This window comes from Calonectris borealis, chromosome 1 (assembly GCF_964195595.1).
Source record: "Calonectris borealis chromosome 1, bCalBor7.hap1.2, whole genome shotgun sequence".
Classification (NCBI taxonomy): domain Eukaryota; kingdom Metazoa; phylum Chordata; class Aves; order Procellariiformes; family Procellariidae; genus Calonectris; species Calonectris borealis.
In genome coordinates, this window is record NC_134312.1 from 4,540,610 (window position 1) to 4,563,953 (window position 23,344).

General features: G+C 44.1%; 1 protein-coding gene across 1 annotated transcript in view; it reads right to left on the minus strand.

The window, feature by feature from the left end:
* The window catches only part of PRKCQ (protein kinase C theta), a 67,231-nt gene that overhangs the window by 2,738 nt on the left and 41,149 nt on the right, over positions 1-23,344 (minus strand). Inside the window, exons 15-19 of the mRNA XM_075143131.1 lie at positions 15,101-15,192; positions 12,680-12,742; positions 8,903-9,041; positions 4,174-4,362; positions 573-701 (exon numbers count right to left, since the gene is read on the minus strand). Of these exons, the coding sequence (XP_074999232.1) occupies positions 573-701; positions 4,174-4,362; positions 8,903-9,041; positions 12,680-12,742; positions 15,101-15,192 (612 nt within the window). The remainder of the gene's footprint in view (positions 1-572; positions 702-4,173; positions 4,363-8,902; positions 9,042-12,679; positions 12,743-15,100; positions 15,193-23,344) is intronic.

Below are 23,344 nucleotides of genomic sequence, written 5' to 3' on the forward strand. Positions count from 1 at the left end.
CCAACAGACGTACGTCATTCACAATTACTTTTCCGACGACTGTACAATGAGTAAGGCTGTGGTAGATCCAAATTGCAGATGTTTTCAGCTGCTCGTATCTGATGTACACGACATACCAGACAGCCTGTGAACAACTTAATCTGCATTTGGGCATTTAAGTAAGAGTCAAGACTTTCCATTCTGACTGCCCAAGACCAAGGTCCTCCATCTACTTTTAGACAGAGAGGCTGCATGTGCAGAGCAACTCCAGAAGATATCCCTGAAAGTTTGAGGGCATTTTGAAAGCCTGAACTCCGTGCCTTAAACTGTCAGTTCCAGTGTGAAGCAGACATCTACCCACCTTTAAAATGCTGACTCCGTGAATCTAAACAGGATTTGAGGTCTCTGACATTAAAGACCTATGTCTGAAGATTTTGGACAGTGCCGCTAAATAGATGGGTTTATAACATTATTGTGGGTCCTGGCTTTTGTTTATTGCTAGCATGTTCTGGAGGGTTTAAATATTTGGGGAATGAATCATTCAGGAAAGAAAGGCGTGAGATGGGTGGAGTTGAAAGAAGATGCATTCTTACCACTCTCGGTTTGAAAGGAGGCTCCATCCTTCTTTCTTCTAAAGCCTCCCAGTTTATTTCCCGGAAAAAGGCATGCTGGCGGATATTCCCTCTTGCTCCCAGCCTCCTCTCAGGTTCTCTCACAAAAAGCTAGAATGTTGAAGAAAGAGAAATACCTTAGTCTTTTATCAATAACAGTGTATTCATTAGGACAGTCCTACCAGATAGGCCGTCAGACTTCAAACTCAAGCATGATTGGTGAGAGTGTGAAGACTCTTCTAACCTACTAAATGTCTAATTGAGGAACCAGTTCGGATTCTTAGCTTAACATGCCAAAACGGAGAGACCTTGTCCATATTTTCCCTTTGTGGGAGACAGAGGACAAACCTGCTACAGCGGCAACAACATATGTGTCTGAGCATGCAAATATGCAACTACACAGGTGAAATATCTAGATCGTACTTGCAAGCTTTTGTCTGGACAATTTCTTAGAATCATAGAATCATAGAATCATAGAAGCATTAAGGTTGGAAAAGACCTCTAAGATCATCGATTCCAACCGTCAACCCAACACACCATGCCCACTACACCATGTCCCTAAGCGCCTCATCTACACGTCTTTTAAATACTTCCAGGGTCGGTGACTCAACCACTTCCCTGGGCAGCCTGTTCCAAGGCCTGACCACTCTTTCAGGAAAGAAATTTCTCCTAATGTCCAATCTAAACCTCCCTTGGCACAACTTGAGGCCATTTCCTCTCGTCCTATCGCTGTTACTTGGGAGAAGAGACCAACCCCCACCTCGCTACAACCTCCTGTCAGGGAGTTGTAGAGCGCGATGAGGTCTCCCCTCAGCCTCCTCTTCTCCAGGCTAAACACCCCCAGATCCCTCAGCCGCTCCTCATCAGACTTGTGCTCCAGGCCCTTCACCAGCTTCGTTGCCCTTCTCTGGACACCCTCCAGCACCTCCATGTCCTTCTTGTAGTGAGGGGCCCAAAACTGAACACAGTATTTGAGGTGTGGCCTCACCAGTGCCCAGTACAGGGGCACGATCACCTCCCTGCTCCTGCTGGCCACACTAGTTCTGATACAGGCCAGGATGCCATTGGCCTTCTTGGCCACCTGAGCACACTGCCGGCTCATGTTCAGCCGGCTGTCAACCAGCACCCCCAGGTCCTTTTCCCCTGGGCAGCAAGCTTCTCTTGCTATCAGGAAAATTTTTAGTGCTGAAATATAAGTATAATTTGTGAAAATACTAGTCTGGCCTATGCGGGGTTGCATTCACCTCCTATACCTTTGGACACTTGGAGCGTCACTATTTGACTCTATAATTAATGGAGAAAAACAGTCATCTTAGGTGCAAATCATCTGACCTCCTTTACACACTTAAAGATGAGATAAAAGACACCCTGGAAGTGCTTGCTTCTCTCCACTGAGTAGCTCAGATGCTGACAACTCTCTACTTTGTCAAAAACCTCCCAATTCAGACAGCTTGAGTTTGCTGCACGCTGCAGGCTGCAAGTCCTATGGATGACTAATTCTGCTGAAGGTAGGAAAAAGCTAGAACTGCGGCATGTCTTTTCACCATCAGCTACATGCAGGTATGAACCCATTCTTCAGTTTAGTGTAAACATAGCCTGTTTTGTCCTAGATGTTTTTATGGTGATGCAGGAGCCATTTGGCTCTGGAAGCAGCTGAAGTCTTTCTGGGGGAGAGTTTCAGGAGCGTTAAATGCTTCAGAGCTCCTCGTGATGATCGTGAGCAGGACGTAGTGCTGAAATATTGCTCTAACGGTGGGTGTGAATAGTTTAAAATTTATCTTTACATCTGTACTAAGATGTCTGGGGCCTCCAGGCCAGCTAGACCATATAGTGCCAGATCCCAGATCCCTCTAAAGTCAATGGAGAGGAATAGTGGCAACACTTGATAGCAGATGACCTGAATACAGCCAATATGTCCTACTTCAGAGGTAAGGGCAAATTTTCAAAAGCACTTTACTGTTGGAGGTCATCTCAAAAGGGACTTGGGTTACATATGGTAGAAGTTTCTTGCTACTCTATTTGGCCAACAGTGGGCATACAATAGATACCACTCAGAAAAGAACAAATATAAACATCTAACGCCAAAAGTGGCAGCAAAAGAATCTGATGTATGGACCGTTGAGGGCCTGTTTGAAAAAAACCCAAGCATTGGGTTTTGGTGAACACTGTGGGCAAAGCCTCAGCAAAACCAAAGTGTCCTACAGACAACTGATTACGCAGCAGTGCAGATTCTACAGGTTAAATTCTGTGCTGATAATACAGGCATTAAGCAGGGTGAAATATATAAGTATCCAGAGCCAGTGGCAATGAGAGTAGCCTATAATGGAGAAAATGTTTTTTTTCCTAAGCAAGGAAGTTTATTGATTAGTATAGAGGTGATTCCCATCTCTAAACCTGACAGAAGTACAGGTTGTTTGTGCAGAAAGCTGCTGGTGTATGTCCCAGAAATAGACATTCAAAATCTCAGTCTGCTATGGTATGTCTTCCTGAACAACCGCTTTTGAATGTCTTCATTATTATCATTTTATAGTGATACCTAAACATCTGAGCCCAGCACAGATGCTAAAATAATCATCTCCTGTCTCTCCATTTTTTTGTAGTGGAATGCTGTATGTTGCCCTGTTGCTTTGTAAATGCAAAAGTAAAGGTAGGGACTATAGGTCAAATATTACCAAAATCTAGCGATGAACAAGTTACCTCACATCAGTTGAGCCATTATAACCCTCTGTACATGCTCTCTTACCATGCTCCACCTCGAGGTAAAATGCCTTAGCTTAGATCATGTTCAACGTCAGTCCAAAGCCCGACCGAGGGGAGGTAACTTATTAGCATTTTTATCTTGCAACTTTAGAATAATTTGCACCCCAAGCCAGAAAGGCTACAAAGCTAAATGGCATGAGGCTGAGAAGGAGGCAATGAAAAAATCAGTGTATTAATGGAAGGGAACCTAAAAGACGAGGAGAATGCCATTAGAGGGAAATAGAAGAGTGCTCCACTCAGAAAGGACACTACGCATGTAGGAGATTCAAAGGGCCAAAAATCCAAATGACGTGGTGCTACTAGTTTGAGTAGCTCCACCACTTCAGGACACAGCTCAGGCTTTGTTTTCCTGCTCTTTAGCTCAGTGCAAAGACGCAAAATATTCTCCACTGAAAATCAAGCTGAACACCAAAGCAATTTACCCTACATGTCCTCATTATCTCTGAGGCACAAGGACTGCTTCAAAGCCATAATTTTCAAGGAAGTCACCGTAACCCTTAGTTTGAAGCCTGGCAGAATATCTTTTGCAGGAGTTAACATGCCTTGCACCTTAGGGATTGCTCTGCAAAGAAGCTGATCTCTGCTGGTATCTGATACCCTGCGTCCTACTTACTGGACGTGAGGAGCCATCATCACAACTCAGGAGAAAGAAGACACAAAGATGGCCTTAGGTCAAGTGTGCTTTGAGGTCCACAGACAAGAAAGTGACTCTCTCTGGTCCTATCACACTAAACCTGTTTCTCTGAACAACAGCTGCAGAGGCACAAATCAAATATGACAGTTCTGGCAAAAAGACTCTCGTTCAATGTGTGGTAATTCTTACCTTCACCAAAATGTCCTTTGCATCCTTGTCAAGCCAGCGAGGGTAGAATGGGTTATCCATACGGATAGACTGGAAAAGCTCCTCTTCATCTTGGCCATGGAAAGGAGATTGGCCAATAAGCATCTCATACAGGAGGACGCCAAAGGACCACCAGTCAACGGAGGTGTTGTACTTCTGTCCCAGCAATATCTGCCCAAGAGAGGAGTGACAAAGACATACGCAAAATGTCTGACGTCAGCATTTCAACTTCAGAAGGGTGGCCAGACCCTGACCTTTCAGCAGCCACTTCGCTCTGAGTGGGATAGCAGAGGTGCTTCCCCCTGCCTGAAGCGTGATCCGGAGCAACCTGCCAGTGGTGCAGAGGCTGTGGTTGAGGGAGCTCCAGATCACAGCCACACCTGGGTGCCAGAACAGTCCTTCGCACTACAGATAACAGGTTGCATGTTTCTCTAGTTAGTCTTAAGTTACTTGAACATATCCGTGGCTACAAAAGAGATCTGAAAAAACAAAAGTGAGGCAAGTCATCTTTTGCCTGCTCTCCAAGTTATTCCAAGGGTTCAAATCAGGTTTGTGAACTCCAAGATAAATAGTTAGGTATTAGCATTTGGGGACTGATTTAACTCACACAAGCTGTATTTTAAAATCACAAGTTTGACAGCGTAAGCGTACTTTAGGACTATCAGTCAGTGGAAATGGTGTGAATCTATCCCTGCAAAATCTGCCCCAGGAAAAACGTGAGATTCCTGATCTGTCCTCTTGAGACCAACTGAGTCATAGGTAGAGGAATGGGAATTTGTCCTCAGTCAGTCCATTGGTTTGTGCCTTTCTGTGTCAGTTATAAAGTGAAGGCTACATCCAGTCTGTGGGGGCCAGGGAGGGTCGGCTGGAGTGATGACCTCCCCTAAGAAGGGATGTGGCATTTTCTTCCCCTACAAACAGACACTAGCAAGTTCTCAAACTTCCCCTCTGGGAAAGCAAAACTAATGCCACCTGCCTTGAGATATCTGTTATGGAGATACCTAGAGCTGAACCAGTTATCATTAGCTCCTTTTATAGTCAAGGAAGAGAATTAGTCCAATTTTAGACATCCAGCTAAGTATCTACCTGCTGTAAAAATACAACCCCCTATTTGTCTCCTTTAGTTATCAAGGAGCCTAGAGAACTTGCTCATATATAGATATTTACATTGCAGATGTCTAAAGGTACATGTGATGACTATGATGTCTAGGATCCTTATCAGGATTTTGGAGCTGGAGAGGGGAATAGTTCATTGTAAGGCACAAACTTTACTCTTGAGCCTGGTTGCACATGTGATCCCCTATACTATAGCTATGGTGTAGGTATCAATGACAAGCCATGGAGATGGCTTAATGCCAGTGAAAAAAACTATCCAGACCAGTATGTATGAAACTGCTGATAGTTGAAAATTATGATTTAGAAAGGTGAACTTTACTGCCGGCTCTGAGGTACAGTGGAAGTAGGTGAGTAATTTCTTCACTGTTTTCATACCTTGTCTTGCTTGTAAATTCCCACTTCGGCCCAGATTCATCTTATTGCCTAAAAGTCACGTGACTTATTAATTTAGTTATCCAGAGTGTCTGCACCAGAGGAGGTTTAGACTGGACATTAGGAAGCATTTCTTTACCGAGAGGGTGGTCAAACACTGAAGCAGGCTTCCTAGAGAGGTGGTCGATGCCCCCAGCCTGTCAGTGTTTAAGAAGCACTTGGACAATGCCCTTAACAACATGCTTTAATTTTTGGTCAGCCCTGAAGTGATCAGGCAGTTGGACTAGATGATCATTGTAGGTCCCCTCCAACTGAAATAGTCTATTCTATTCTATTCGATTTGGTTTGATTCGATTCGATTTGATTCTAATGGAGGAAAAACGGTGATTTAACAGACTTACATACCTAGGGTAGGAAGGGATTACTTGTCTTCTACAACACTATAAAGTGCCATCAGATGCTTCACTTTTAGATTAATTTTCTCACATTAGGTGAGAAGTATCCCCCTCTCATGTAGCTGTGGCATCTAGCAAAGCAGGACCTTAATATCAGAAGTCTAAATCCAAGCTGATGTAGAGTGTTCATGACTAACACATCTGTCTCAAAAATGCCAAAAGAGGAGATGCAAAAAGGACAAAAACCCTATTTGACTATAAGAGGCAATATATACAATGTGTTTCACTCAGTCAAAAAAAAGGAAAGAGCAAGACTCACAAATACATTTATTCTGAGTTACTTATAAACAAAATCTCCCCAACCTTTCCTTCTGAAAAGACACATTATTTTTATAAGGCTTTACCTTTTAAAGTATAAAATGTCTGGAGAATGAAATTAAATGTTTTATGGCAGTCAAGGAGAAGATTTATTAGCTTTACAATTCTCTGGAAAAAATAAACTCAGAAATTTCATTTCAGGTTAAGTCTTTTTTTTTTTGTTAAATATTTTTTAAAATAAAAAATTGCTTGTCTACTGACCCAAAGTCCCCTTATTTGCACGGTTGTAGCCAAGGTGCTGGGTCTGTAACAAATTACAGTGCTAGCAGCTGCATTGAAATACTCACAAAAAGTCCAGTGCTCCAGCCTCTGGCGGGAGAGATGATCCATAAACTCTAGCAGTGCTTTCAATTTAGAGGTAAAATGTTTTATATGCACTCGTTGAATCTCTAAAATAAATGATGCTGCAGAAATAAAACTCTGAGCTATTTTAGTCTTTCTCTTTTCTATGAAGTAAAATCACAGATAATGGATTACCACTTGGCTCTCTTTTTTTTAGGATCAGAAAATAGCTTTTTTTTTTTTTAATAAAAGCATATTGAAGTGGAATAAAAGACAATTGCAGCTTGATTGCAGAGTACACTTACACCTGCTCTTAGGCAATACAAACCAATTGATTTGAAGAGACCAGAACTTGCGTCAGCAGTGGTGTAACCTAGATCAGAATCGAGCCCTTGGTGCACAGTAAAAGATCAATGAATTATAGCGGAGAGGAAAAAACCAAAAGCTTTAAAAGCTATTTGGAAAGTACCAATATCCATCATGAAAACACTAAAACCAGGAAATGGGATCTTGAAAGGCAAATAAATGGATTTCAGAGTGATGTCGGGCATGATGCATGGTTGACTCGTAGGTTCCTCGCTGAGCTGAAAAATGTTTTCTTTGGCCCCAATTTGCCACCTAATTAGTCAAAGTGTCTCCATAGTAAGATCTATCATTGTGTGAAGTCACCAGGTTAAGGGAAATTTCTCTGTTCTGGAGGGATCTAGTCCAAAATATCTAAATTTACTGGGGGGGGGGGGAAGAACAAGATTCTGTTGGGAAAAAATGGAAAGAAATCAGGGGAAGGGAAAAGGATCTCGCTATGGGCAAGCTGGAGTCTTGTGTCTGTGACCACCCAGTTTTATTGCATGGGCACATGGAGGCCAGGTTCAGCTTTTCTCCACCACGTATCAGTAGATATCAACTGCAGAAGGAGAAGAGGAACTGGCAGTATGTTTTTGCATGGAGCTTGGAGACTGTCTCCATGCAAGCCCCAGCCTTCCTGAGTCAAGGGGACAAAGCAAGACCTTAACACAAGCTACAAGCTCTGCCTTGTCTTTGCTAGCTCAAGCACAGCCTGGCCCTGACACATCTCCATCATCTTTAGTTTTAGAGCCTCCTTCACCAGGAGGCAACTTGTGGAGGCATGTCCTTCAGGGATGGACTCATGCAGTGACATGAGATGCTCTGGCACCGTGCACAGCCAAAGCAGAGAAGCAGGTAGACCAGAGCCCAGAGTTAGCACATCGGGTCCCAGCTGTCCTCCAGACAGCAACACCTATCCTCTGACTGCTGGCATTTAGAGGGGAAAAATCAGGATGTATGACCACTCTCACGTTTATGTCTCCAAGCATCTCAGTCCCTTTTACAAGCAGCTATTGGTTGTTTTTTTATTTAGACAGACCTTCAAGCCTGTGCTCAGTTTTAAGGTTATGCCTCTGATGGCAGAGCCTTTTCAGAGCATAGAGTGCCTTATTCAGCTCTGGGAGGATGCTCGTGATGCAGGTTGTGTTTGCAGCCAGCTAAGAGCCTGCCTGAGTAAGAGAGAAGTCCAAGCTTATGGGTGCCACCCCTATTCAAGCATCAGAGCATATCCCAGAGGGAAGGTGAACGCCAATGTCTTCTTTATCGTGGACCCAGCCTCTCTTCTCTATCTAAAAGGTGGTTAATCAATGAGGAGGGAGAATCAGCTGCAGGCGGGCATTTTGTCCCACCTTTCTCTATTTTCTCTCTTAGGTTGTGATGAACATCATCCCTTAGAAGCGCCCATAGCTCTCTGCTAGCTACCAAGGAGCCTGTACAGCCATGGAAGCCTACTGTTAGCTAGCTAGGGAACGTGCTTCCCATTCCTCGTGCTGTTTCTGTCCCTGAATTGCAGGGCCTACCTCTCAGAGCTTCCTCTGCCACGGTCCAAACTGGATTTCCATTAAGCGTTCTGTTTCTTGGTTAAGCCAAGCACCACTTGCTTCCCAGGCCCATTTGCACAAAAAAAGGAATTAGCCACAAAAATATGCAATGCCAGACAGCAACACAGACTCTGAGTCAAATTGAAATCCAATTTCCAGGCTGGAACTGCTCAAAAGCAGGTTATTACTCTTTGCACCCTCCACCACTGACCGACAGTCATGTCTTAAGACACGTTCTCTGTCCCACAGCAGCTTGCCGACCTCCCTGGACCCCACACCTACCTCAGGAGCGATATAGTCAGGAGTCCCACAGAAAGTACTTGTCTTCGCATCTCCAAACATGTTCTCCTTGCACATCCCAAAGTCAGCAATTTTGATGTGCCCCTCATTGTCCAAGAGGACGTTGTCTAGCTTCAAGTCTCTGTGGAGGAAGAGAAGAAAACCCCTCCTTTAAAGTGTTACAGAGCCACACAAGTTATTTTAGCAGGTTGTACTCATTCACTTGCTATCTGCCTCTATGCAGTGCCTACACGTTGCAATGAGAAAGGAAAGCTGACGGCCAAATGAGGAGCTGCTCTCTTGGACTCCAATATCCCTCTTCTTCATTTCTCCTGTCCCAGCACTGATTCATTTGCTGGAGAAGACTTTACCCAAGACAACATCTATATCTGTCTCCTTCAAGGTATGCAGAATAATGAAGCTGAAAAGGGCTTTGCGCCAGCTGGTGCTTCTGCCCTCACACAGCCTGGAGAAGGTGAGCAAGAAGGGACCAGCTAATGCTCACCTTCTCCTTCCCTCGGAGTCTCAGTACTGTCCCTGAAGCTGCTGCCAGCTCTCCCTCCCAGTGCAGGCTCTACAAATGTTGGAAGAGGTAAGGACACATAAGCCCTGCGTGGCTTGCAGAAGGTCAGAAGAACTCCAGACATCAGCAGAACACCCACCACCTTTTCACTGCTGGGCTACACTATCTGAGCCCCGGGGATTTACAAAGCCCTTCACACAGAGCTGCCAAGCTGTTGCCAGAGGTTTCAGGCTCCGAGCTGCTGTGGGAAGCAAACAGCCCAGAGAGAGAAAAAAAAGAAATGCACAAAGAAGGAAATAAAAGCAAGTGAACTGATGAATCATGGCCACTGACAGAGAACAAAGAGGTCTCCATGTGGGAACAACCTCTGAAAGGAGAGAAAAGCATGTAAAGAAAGAAAGAAAAGGCAGAAAGAAAGAAAGAAAAGGCAGAAAGAAAGAAAGGCTGGCATGGCTTCTATGTTGAATTTTTTATATCTTACCTAAACGTTTTAATTTTCATTGAAATAATGACTCAGGGAGATGTTTGGATCAGTGGTGCTGCACTTCAGCTGGGATGTAGGTAGAATTTGGGTTACCTGGTCTGAGCACCCACGCTCCTGCACTGCCTATCCCGTGCTATCAATCACTGCTCCTTCTCAGGGCTCCCAAAGCACCCAGACACAACATTGGCTTGTGCCCACAGCTGAAGAGACAATTGGTCTTTTCCAGCCTCTACTGATTCACAGCCTACACACATTTTCCACATCTCAGGCAAGAGTCCTAACCACGAGGCTGCTACATAGGTACCCTCCCATTGACAACTGTTTTACAATGTGGTTTTTTCAGAAATGGCTTTCACTCCGTCAAAGAAGGTAATTTCTAATGCATGATGCTCCTGAAATGATCACCTACAGTTGCAGAGAAGATGGCTGTTCAGGTTCCCTCTGTGCAAAGCTCCTCTTGCTTCAGCCAGGTCCCAATCGGGGTGGGGGACCTCGTAGTGTCTACACACTAAATTGTTGTCATGGGGCAATTGTTTGTTGCTGCTAGAATATGGCCCAAGAAGAAGTGGGAGTCATCCATCAAAAGAAATATAGAGACAACCGAGACATTTGCCTTCCAAGTAGCAGACACTCATGTTGTCACGATTTCCAGCTGGAATGACTTATTTTAGTTACACCATTGAGATCAGCCTCTGGCTGCCAGCACTGCTTTTATTCATCTGGTAGATTGAAGCAAAACAAAAACCCCATCACCTACAGTTCGCTTTCATTATTTTGATGAGTCTCAAACTCATTGGCTCCAGGGATTGGAGTTTCTGCCAAAAACGCCTCGGCTCATTCATTAAAATTTAAGCCAACATTTCCAAACGTGGGTGCATGAGACAGAACAGCTGGATTCATTATTCTTACTACAACGCAAGTGATGTAGTTTCAAAAATGATTTCTATTCACTTTCCTAAGTGCTTAGTGAGCTCTGACTGAGATACTGATGGCTGTGCGTTCTCAACTGACCTCGTTGTCATTGTCTTCAATGAAAAAAGGAAAAAGGAGTAGGACTGATTAAATCTTTTTTCTCAAAGCTCAATACCCAAAGCAATGCCGCACCGACTCCTGGGAATGAGCTATTTCTTGCTATCACCATGCTACCCAACGTCTAGCTATCCCAATTTGCCCATATTTCCCAAGGCTCCAGTCTCTAAACATCTCTCTCCTTTCATGAAGAAATGGGTCCCAAACCCTGACACACCACTGGTGTAGCAATGCCAAATAAAAATGTGAATTATAAACAAAATGTCAGCACTAACAGTCCTGCCGCAAACTCACAATGATATTTTTAATCAACTTTTCTGAGAAGTCTGAGTAAAAATGACAGACGTGGCTAAGTGATTTGGGCAATTCAGAAAATGTTTCCCTTCAGTCATCCAGAACAACAGAGCCAGAAACTTGCTGAGACCGCAGAGAACATCTTAGCTTAATGCCATTGATATTGATCTCATGTTTACACAATCACCATTGTTGGTCAATAAAGGCTATAAATGGCTCCCACATGAGTACTAATAATGAATAATAAAGTGAGTTTATATGAATCAAAGCTTGCGTTTTAATGGGAGAGCGGATTGTAAACAAGCCATTCACTTTCAGCATTTGTTCTAATGTTCACACTACATGACAAACATTGAAATAAGCTCATTTTGGTTTCAGCAAACGTCGTTGCTTTAGTGAGCATTCTCATTTGTTTGTGACAACTATTTGCTTCCTGCTTTTACGGAAGGCTGCAATGTAGTAACTAACATTTGCCATGAAGACGAGCTGGACTAGAGCTCCCCAGAAATTCAGTTCCTCCTTTTGGCCATGGGAAAGCAGACTGTGGCCTGATTTCTGCAGCCCTTCTTGATCCCATCTTGTCTCTTTTATACAGCTCTGAAGCACAACACTTGTGCATTAGATCAAAGCATCCGTATATAACTTTGAAGCTCCTAGGGAAGTCAAGCTAAAGCTGGAATGGGCAACTTTGTAGTAGAGGACTTCTCCTCCTCGGGATTTGATAGATTGATGCATTGTGGACTAAGTTCATAGCAGTAACTTTGGGAAAGGACCCTTCTGTCTGAGCGCAGCTGCCTGCAGTGTCCCCCCTAGTCCCCATCGGCTCCCTGTAGAGCCAGCCGGTGGGAAAGGGCACTTCTCATACACACACTAACACAGGTTTGATGAACCTAAAAAAGCTCAGTCCTCTCTGCTTACTACAAGAAGAACTCGGGCGGCTAGCTCAGATTCATGATGGTAGGTGAGATGAATCCCATCTCCCCACAGAACTGTGCACAGCAGACCTGTTAATAACCCCAAAATTAAGGTATATCACTGTCTCCCTGCTGTTGTTACTTGAGCTGAGCTCATCACCACTGTCCCAGGGTAACCAGCACAGCAGATATATCAAATTTCTCATGGCTAGCTTGATCTCATATACCTTCATACATAGAAAGCTTAAACTGGGTGCCTATGCTGGGTGCTATTTGAATGACTCAGTGTAAATGCATAAATGCATCAAAGGGCTTGTTTTAATGTTAACTGAAATAGGATGGATTCTCAAAAAGGGCTCAAAACTGCCTTTTCTACACTATCTCTTCAAAATAAACCAGCCAGACTCTGTAAAAAGGAAATCTGCACAGAAATGCAATACCAGTAAGCACATCCAAGCAACAGTCTCTCATTATCATTAGTGCTTGAGGGAAAGCAGAAAAGGTTTAGCATATTAGACACTAAACAGTAAAATTACCTGTATATTATGCCCTTGGAATGGAGGAACTGGAGCCCGCATATGATTTCAGCAGCATAAAACCTGAGTGGCAGAAGGCACAAGTTAGAATGGATGCTTCCCAACAGGCGCTTTCAACTAAACCCAAAGAGATGGAAACTTTGTCTCCACAGGAGCCAATATTTCATTAAGTTCCCAGAAGGCTTGGAGTGTCTCCAGAAAGCTTGGGGTAACTCGGTTTTACAGGTAACTGATGGATGATGTGAGATTCCCAAAAGCATGCCACACGGCTAGTAGCCCAACTCCCACTGAAACCACTTTGCGAAATGGTAGGGATTTGGAGCCTACTCATCTTCAGGGATTTGGAAGCCACACTGCATGGCTAGCTGCATTTTTTTTATATGTAACTGACCCTGAGGACATGTCCTTAAGTGCCCAAGGATGTCTCCAGATCAGCTGTGGAGCAAAAAACCACCACCCAGCTCCTACTGCCTACCTTGTCTCACCTCAAGATATGGTCCCTGTTGCAAGAAAGGCAGACCCATCCTTTATTTACATATTTAAAGTAAATCAGTGATGCACCAGACTGCAAACTGCAAATTACAGATGCCTCAGACCTCAAAAGAGCAGCTATAATTTGCCATGTTCAGTAGCTGCTGCACAAACAACGGAGTGGTCCCAGCAATGGGACAGGCAGGTGGGCATCTGGGTTTGGGGACCACAGATGGTCTCCTTGGCTTGTCAAACAGACCTCTTCACTGCTCAGATTTGTGACTTGCTTTTGAAATTTTATCCAAGATATGAACTAGCTAGCAGCTTGGTGGCCTTCCTCTGGAATCTTTTCCAGTTTGAGATCTTTGTTCTCAACATACTTCTGCCTGAAGGACACCACCACATCCTGCTGCAAAGAGGTACCATAAGGCTGAAGCACCATTGCACAATGGAAGTGCTCTCCCAGAAGGGAACGTAACCGCAGGATCGTATGCCTCTCCAGCGTTGCACAGCTCTGCTCCCTCAGTCTTCAATGCATTGGCCCTTAGTTCTGAACATTCAAATGCTTTTGAAAAAAATCATCAAATTAAACGCTGATTTAAATGAGGGGTTTTAAAATTTTTTAAATTATTAAATAAAAATTAATTCCTATAGTGGTTTCAATATTGACTTTTAAAATACCTTTTGCTCGCAGAAGGATTAAAAGCACCTTTCATTTATTCTAATTCTTCTATTTACTTTAATCAAAGTGAAATAAATTTTTAACTCCCAGTTGGTGTATTAATTTTTTAATTTAAATTTACCTTTTGCACTTTTGATAGGTTTTATCTCTTCCCCCCCGGCCCTTGAGCCTTAAAGGGAAAAAGGGAAAATCCCATTACTTCTAACAAACAATAGCTTCACTTCTGATCACTGGACTGGGAACCTCAGCTTAAGCAGGTCCTGCCGCTTGGCTACAGGCCACCCAGTGTTCTTCAGAACAAGATATTTGGTTCCACGGATGGCTGAAAATGCATCTGTAGGACTCCTTTGATGATGGTAAATCTGGGGTGGAGGTTGGGTCCACGATGTCATTACTGGGGCCTCCAGTTATGGGCTGAGCAAGAATTCATTGAGTACAACAAAGAGCAACCCCAGGGCTGCTGTAATTCACAGCAGACACCAGTAGGTTGCTTTAAAATGACCCTCATTTATGGGCCATGTAAATAAGGTCCTAGTTATGCTTGGGGCTGTTTATAGACAGAGAAGGCACTTCCAGAGGCAAGATCTCAGGTGGATTGAATGTCCCTCTGGAGCCCCTCTCCATTTGAGGGACTGCAGTCCTGAGAAGGGGACTGATCCAGCAAGCCGGGCAGCCTAAGGGACAGCTTCTATCCAGCTCAGCTCTCGGCTCTGAACAAATATTTGTGCGACTATGCTGAGGTTAGTGCAAAATATGGAAGCCAGGTCACAGGCTGGAAGGAGGTCCCTGGTTTGCAGGCTAAGGGATAAGTCTGCAGGCAGATGCAATGCTGATGAGGGTGAAGCAGCATCTGTGACGCTTCCAGACAGAAATAGCTTCCCTGGTTGACCAAGAATGCAAAGCAAGGTCACGTCTGATCGAAATCAACTGTCTGGATGGGCTCTAAAAAGCCCTCTGTGGGAGGAGAAAGAGGACAGGGAGAGGCAGTGACTTGCTCCAAGTCCATCGTTGAGTCAGGGTGATGACCTGCATGTCTATTTTGTTCAGGAGAGCGCTGGGATAGAGAGTGATTCTGCTTCCAGCACAAGCATTATCCCCACTTTGTAGCTGGGTAAGGTGCAGAGAGGTCAAATGATTTGCCCAAGGTTTCCTCTACAGGACAGTAGCAGAGCTGGAAATAAAATGAAGATCCCTGGTGTCTGCATCTGCTGCCTTTGCTTCTACCATGTGTGTGACCTGCAAGCCAAAAGGTAATAATATCATCTTACGTTGCTCTGGGAAGGTCGAACTTATGACAGCTCTGGATATGGAACATGAGGTCTCCTCCATTGAGGTATTCCATCACAAAAAAGAGGTTTTCCTAGAGAATGAGACAAAATGACAATAAGGGGTGGGGAAGGGCGAGATAAAATTGAAAAAAAAACCCACCAGAAAGCACTCAAAAAGAGGAAGGAAAAGATGACAGCGAGGATTTTGGAAAGAAAGCAGTTTCTTTTTCAGATTCCTCATTTCTCCTTTATTCTCTAAGCCCGTACTCACCCACTCTGCTCTGATTTATATAAACAGCATTAGCAAACATTGCAAATCCACTTAATAACCAGTCGGTGCCGTTGATTTTTACCAATGGACCTCAAGGCTCACTAGAAGAGGATGAGTGATTCTACAGTGCCTGTATGACAGAAGGACAGATGGACAAACTTCCTGGGGGACCAGTGGAAAAGGCAGAAGTAAATCTCAGGTCTCCTCTGGTCCCCAGCCCAGTGCATTATCCATCCAGTGGAGTCATCTCAAGCTGGTGTTACCTGCATTCCTGCACATCTTCTGTGGAGGCACACGGGTCTGACCTTTTCAAGTTATCAGAGACACTGGCCAGATGCTGCAACTTGTTTTAAGCAGTAAGTTATGCTCCTAGTTCAAACTTCTGTTTCAGGAATCTCAGCTTTTGTGCATAAATGACTGCATATGGATGCAGTATTTTTTTTTTTCTCAAAAGCCTCTCTCTGTTCCATACATATCTGAAGTTCGTCATCTCCACGCTACGTTAAAGTTTATGAATATCTTCCCTTTATTGCGTATTGCCTATCACAATTTTTTTTGGGGGGAAATAGAGTTCTTTTCACTTATATTTTTAACAGTCCAAGGAAGAGTTTTAACTATAAGATCTAATGTAAGCATCTCTGGCAGCAAGCCAACATCTGGCTATTTAAAAAAACAAAAGTGTTTGTTCCTTCCAAGTAACAGCTGTCTGCTCTAATTTGTGCAATTCCTTTAGCCAGATCCTTTTAATTACAGTACTCTTATTTAAATGGATGTCTGGCTGGAAACTCCACCTGTCATCCTACAAGCACAGGGAATAGAACACAAATTTTGCCAATAAACCAAATGGGTGCAGGTTTTCAGGTTGAAAGTCTTGCATCTGCAGAGGTCTGTGCACATAAGTCACTTTAAGCAAGTAAGAAGGCCCAATGGAGATGGGCAATTTAGTATAGAAACGCATAAATCTTGGAAACAATGTGAGCTCAGGAGCTCGTTCAGGAAAACACTTGAACAGATGCTCTTTGTGAAGGTACGCAGGGATGTGATGAGGTTTAACTAACAACAGACCAGCAGCCGCATGTATCACTGGGACAGAAGAAACCTCAGGGGTCTTCAAATGGGCCAGACCCAGCTTCAGTGGAGTGGGAAGGAGAAAAACCCTGGGTTTTCCTGGAAAGTCCACTGAGTTTGGCTACACCTTATCACACATCTTTAAGCATAAATTGAAGTCCATGTTTATTCAGCAGTCATGCTCTGCTTGCTCATAGATTTGAGCAACCATCTGATGCACCTATTTAATTGAACCGGGGACTCTAACTTGAAACTGGGGACTTTGGCAGAATCCTTCTGCCATCTGAGGAAAGAAAAGGCGGACAACCTCTCAGATTAATTGGCATCCAAAGATCATTATATGAACTCAGTTGCTCAACTCTCTAAAGCTATGAAGCTGAAGGCTACAAACTTGACTTAGGCACAATTAACACTGAAGTTCATGGTCTACCAGGTGTTACAGAGTGGTACATGAATGCTATTGAAAAGAAAGATGGCATCACTCTGAGTTTTCTGCTCTGAGAATTGGAAGTTCCCCTTGCTTCTTACAAAGGTCAGTTGTCTGGAACAGCCCATGGAGAAAAATTGGTTGAGATCAGCCCTAAGTACATCATTATGAGTAGCAAGAAGTAACCAAGCAGTGCAAGCTGCAACAAATTATTGGAGACAGCTTCCGAAGCCTGAGATCTACAGAGCCGTAGAAGACATTAAAAATGGGAAGTGGCAAAACCCATGCTTGAAACCACCGAAAACTCAACAGTATGCTAGAGGTTAAAGGGTTAGAATGGCACGGAGGACATGTTTGCAGACAGGCTCCGACCCACACTTCCTCTTGTCCTGGGAAAGTTATCTGATGGCCCCTGTCTGCTACTGCCAGGCTCTGAAGTCTGTCAGCACCTGGAGCAGGCGAGAGTGGGTTAAGTGGGTATTTCTCAAGATGTGGCAGCTGGGATGGCATGACTTTTTCATGCCCTTATCCCCTGTGATGGTCCTAGCTCAAGGACGCTAGGCAAATGAACAGGAATGCTGTTCCTCAGTGATGAGACCTACACAGCTCTGAAGGAGGCTTGGGGAGGGCCCCTCACCTTCGCCCTATGTCAAACTTCTGGTCACGGTTCCAGACTCGCACAACAGAACAGAACAAATCTGGTCTCTCGGCAGAGTTTGGGGCCATCTTTTACAACCACAGAGCTCACAGACGACTTGTAAAGGCATTTCCTGCGCTCAGCGATGGGCTCCGCCCCAGGATAGTTGGCACTGGTTGTCTTGTGGACATCCATATATCAGCCATTCCCTATTTCTAGATCATCTTCCAGAGGTGTTCTCCATTGCAGCAGAGGGAACATGACAAACCCCTCTGAGGGAGGACGAAGTGCTGCTCCAAGAGCAAACAGAATGTACAACATGATGCTGTACAACACATTGTGTGCATCCTGCACACAAAATAACACGGTTCCCTAGTCCTGCCAGGTGCTGAAAGTCTTGATTACTGCAAGAACTCAATTTCTTGCCCGATCAGTCCCTCAGTGCCTGTGCTGAGCTGAGCTTCCCTCTGCCTCTCCAGGACATGGCAGGGATGGAGTTAAACCAACCGGCTTCTGTTCCACATGCAACTGCTGTGAGAATGAATAGTCACTATCAGAGATGCTTTCAACTTTATAAACAATGAGTATAAAGCAGGCAGCATTTAAATTGATCTTTTTTGAAGGTACATCCTATAACGGGCTCTTAAAATCCTCAAAGCAGCTGGAAGCCCTCCAGAGCACTTTTCTGCAGAGATTTTCAGATTTTGTTTTCTTTGCATTTCAAAGCACTTGCATACATACAAACACACAATTTAACACCACTTACTGAAGAGCAAAAATTCTTCTTCCCAGGGCTTCCAGGATGACAAATATCAGAATAATTAATGCTGCAGGACAGTGTGGCTTTACCCTTATTCAGAGCAGTTACCCTAGCAAACGGCTCCATGTGGAGAAGGCTCCACAATGCATATTAAGTGACCTAACCCCACTGCATGCCCATCGAATTGCGTTGGCCCTTGCCAAGGGAAAGTTTTGACACCATGCAATTCCTGCAGCTGATTCTTGCCTCACATTTTCATGCAGCTCAGCCCAGCCCAGTCTCGGTGCTCATCCATGCTTCGGATTTATTTTATTTCATGGGATAAATGGGAGTCAAAGGCCTCTCAGCCCTTCTCCACCCCACCACCCTGTGCGTGTTGCAGTCCCATCACAGCATCCCACCCAGTGGCAAAGCAAGCAATGCACGTGCTCCTCGCTGTGTCTATTCCCAGCTAACGCAGGGTCACTCCTTGCTAGTAGGTGACCATAGGAAGTATTAACATTGCTATTTGCACCATCTGCGGACGCGCAAAGCCAATTTGTTACAGATTAAAGCAACCCCAGGTTTAATTTCGTCCTCTGGTTTAAAGACTTTTTTTTTCCCCTCTTGTGTAGTACCAGTCTATCTTCTGGAGACGGCAGCATTTCTTACAGCTGTCAAATAATTCAGTCCAGTCCCTGACCTCACGATTTATTTTTTGTTCTAATCTTTGCATTATCAGCATTTTTGATTGCATGTTAAACTGCTTATTTGGGATGCTTAGCTTTGTGTGCCCATCTACTTAGCACAAAGCATATGAATATATTTATACGCACATATAAAAATACATATGTATACATTAAGGTGCAGACATGGCTGGCAATAGCTCCTTTCACTTGAGTTCTGAGATCCCGGGACCCTTCCTCACAGCTCAGAGCAGGCAGAGTACATCGCTCACAGTGGTAAACTGAGTTACTATCACCAGCCCTGTCTTGCAAGAGAAGGTGGCTTTCTCTATCAGTATTGGGTGGGATCTTGGAAAGAGACTGATTTTCTCAAGGCTAGAAAAAAATTTCCATGAAAATTTGGGTATAATATAAATCACCAGACCAAAAACGAAACAAAAAGTAGTCAAATTTATGAAAAACAAATATTTTATCAGCTGAAAAATCGGGGAAAAAAAGTCATGTTTTTATTTTAAGAAATCAACTTTTTTTCAGGACAAAGAGCAGCTACACTGCAGACTTTTAGAAATCTCAGGCAAAGCTGAACGCATTTTGGGCTGATTTTCCTAAGAGCTGGACAACAGGTAGGCAATTAGAATATGTATATTTAATATGTCGATCATCTATCACTTAAAAAAACTATGCTTGCGAGCCAGCCTGCTCTTTTCCTTGCCAATATACTCCACCTGTTCATACCACATGGGCTGACACCACCTAGAAGTGCCTTGTAAAGACTTCATAATTTTGATGTTATAATTACAGCTGCTCGCACCTTCTCTGGCAGAACCTTGTTGAAATCCCAAAGCTCTGCTGAGACGCTGCTATTTCTACTAAACCATGTTGAAATTTTGGCCAGAGTGGGATGAGACCTTGCCAGTTTTCCTGCCTGCTGGTTGCAAGAGATAAAATCCCCAAAGCCTCCTTAAACTTCCCAGTTCTTCCCCAGCTTTCCCATCAGCTGGCTCAGATTTGGCCAACTACCCTTGAATCAGATGTTTCCAAGCTGACTTATCCCCCCCAAAATAGGAGGATGGAGACCTAGAAACCTTGAAGCTTCAAGCTTGTGTCTCCCAAATGGCTGAACACCAAGGCATGGGATGGTTTGTGCAAGAGAAAAATCACCGTGTTGCCCTCTACTCTCTTCCTTACCCCTCCTTCCTGGTCAATGCCGAAAAAATGGATGCTGGCTAGAAAGATATCTGGTCTGACCTCACAGGACACCTCATCCTGTGACCAAGATTTTTGTTGAGCTTTTAGTTTAGTCTGTGTTTCAGTGGTTCAGCAGTGCTGGAAGTCAAGGCTTGCAACCTCACCTCCCTGCAGGATGACTTCTCCTGCAATGCATCAACATCCCGCAGCCATGCTGTGGTCAGAGAGGATCCTGCATTGCCCGGGGAGGGCATGTGGGCCTGATCCAGGGCTGCTCAGAAGGTCCGTGGCACAGCCAGGCAATGGAGCTGAACATCGAATGGGTGTGCAACGTGCATGTGCCAACCTACACGCTCTGATTCAGGTCAAATAATTCAGCCCCATCCTTCTAATGGCAAGACAAAGATGGAAGAAAACTGAAATTGCCCTTGGAAAATTTTGCAGGAATTGCAATGTCCTCCAAGGAGATAATTTAATGAGAAATCTCCTGAAAATACTCATGGAAAACACTTCAGAGCCTAAGAATTTTTAAATTAGAATCACACTCCTTATTTACAAACCTTTTCTCCTTCCTGCCAATGCAAGAGATTTTAAAGTCAGTATTAAGCACATTAAAACAACAGAGCATGTGAAAATGGCTCACCACCAGGACTTTGAAAAGATATAATATACATTAGTAAAGCAGAAAAGAAATGTTTCTGAAACATTTCCTTTTAAATTGCAAAAGGACTACTTTTTTGGGTTGAGATAGTCTTCTGTGTTGCTATTTTGTGCTACAAGCCAAAATGCCTAAGGACTTAATTTGCATTTAGGTAAAGGGTGTGAATAAAAACTTGGTCAGTGAAGTAAAGAAACAGTTAGAAACAAAAGTGACTTTCAAAAAGTGAAAGCCTATTTTTATCACAGAAGATCAGTGAAATGCAAAAAGAAGAATAAAACATAAGCACTGGGATGCTAGTGACCGTTTTGGCATTACTAATTTTGGGATTTCACAGAATTACAAACATGCTTTTCCTCCTCTTTAACATAACAGTGTCCTTTTAAATCTAATACAACAGAATAGCTGTCTGAGCTTGTTAAAATTCACACCATATAATTATGTCAGCCGAGTACCTGGATGCAAAGATTACTGCAGTAAAACAAAATAGTCAAGTTCAAAAGCAGATCAGAAAAAAAAAACCATGCATTTGAATTTATTCTCATTTAGCAAAACATGACAAGTATTCTGAGTTTCGGAAGCACGGATCATTCAGCCTCCGCAGGAATAAAAAGGAGCATTAGGTGCCTGGTTGGGCTGGTTTTGGCTGGGGTAGAGTTAATTTTCTTCACAGTAGCTGGTATGGGGCTGTGTTTTGGATTTGTGGTGGAACAGTGTTGATAACACAGGGATGTTTTTGTTACTGCTGAGCAGAGCTTACACAGAGTCAAGGCCTTTGCTGCTCCTCACCCCACCCCACCAGCAAGGAGGCTGGGGGTGCACAAGAAGCTGGGAGGGGGCACAGCCAGGACAGCTGACCCCAACTGACCAAAGGGGTATTCCATACCATATGACATCATGCTCAGCATATAAAGCTGGGGGAAGAAGAAGGAATGGGGGACGTTCGGAGTGATAGTGTTTGTCTTCCCAAGTCACCGTTAGGCGTGATGGAGCCCTGCTTTCCTGGAGATGGCTGAACACCTGCCTGCCGATGGGAAGCAGTGAATGGATTCCTTGTTTTGCTTTGCTTGCGCGCGCGGCTTTTGCTTTACCTGTTAAACTGTCTTTATCTCAACCCACAAGTTTTCTCACTTTTACCCTTCCGATTCTCTCCCCCATCCCATTGGGGGGGGAGTGAGCGAGCGGCTGGGTGGGGCCGAGTTGCCGGCTGGGGTTAAACCACGACACTGGTGCCTACAAAAACCTGTCTGAAGCTGTCAAGCTATATTTCAGCACTCCCTGATTACCTGGGTTGAGGCCAGGAAGAAACTCATCCCAGAGCTCAGAGAACTGTCAACAGATTATATGACTTTTTTTCCCTCTGGAGACATGAGGACTACTGAGGTTCTTGTTTCAGTGTAGAAATATTCCTGTTTTTACTGTCCTTTGCAGAAGCACTCAGTATCTGAAGCAGCTCAGAAACTTTGTGAGTCAAAGCATTAGAGATTCAGGATGGCATTGACACAGGCATTTCTATCTGAAACTACTTATCTATCCACTTAAAAAAAAAAATTCAATTTTTCAATTGAAAATTCAAGTTTTCAATATTAAAGTCCAGCAAGGGACTACACAGCGGTGCCCCAGCTTCTAAAATGATTGCTCTAAAAGATATTATGACTGAACCATGCTGTCCTTTGAGCCGTGAAAGACTGTCCATGGCTTGTCACAGCTCTCCTGCTCTGAATGACTTTCATGCGTTGAGCGATCGCTGCTTGGCTCGCAAAGGTCAGAGGAGAAAAACATAAGCGAGAAATCAATCACAGCCCAGAGCGGCTTTGGCCTGGGCAGCCACATTCCAGCTTCTGTATCTGTGAACTTGAGGGCAAAATAGAGAGATCAAATAACCTTAAAGCGGCAACGTTTGGGATGAGATGGATGGAGATTCTTTCTATATGTCAGGAGGGCAATATCGTGGTGCTGTCCATAAGACAGTGTAGGAAAAGATCACTTGGGTTTTTGAGCCTGGCACCCATGAATTTTTCAAGCACTCATTACTTTTCCATCCTGCAGGTTTTCCTTGCCTCAGCCACCGCTGGAAGCACAGTCCCCCCCTTAAATGGTCAGTAAATCCCATCTGGCTCCTGGCATGACTCCATTTGGTCTCTCATCTTTTCGCTGTGGTCTCACGAGGGAAGCGGACACTTGCATGCATGCACTGCTTGAAACCAGAGCTGCAGACTGCCACTGCTGTATCCATCCCGAACCTGACCTCCAGCTTCCAGACCAGGGTTGGACCAGGCTGGACCACAGACAACACGGTTCTGCTGCTGCATGCAAGTCAGCCGCTGGCATTAGTCAACCTCTCCTCGGACACCTGGAGTTACAGGTGGCACAAGCAGCTCTCCCTGGAGTATAAGCTCCCTCATCCCCTCTGACTGTTGTGAATATTTTGTCTTTTTAATAAAGTCTTGATTTTCTTTGCTTTTGGAGTTGGGTCATTTATATTTTCCTCTGAAATCTAGTCCAAAAAAAAGGGAATTAATTCCTTTCCTCTCCAGGCAAGGATGCATTCCCAGGACACGCTATCCTCA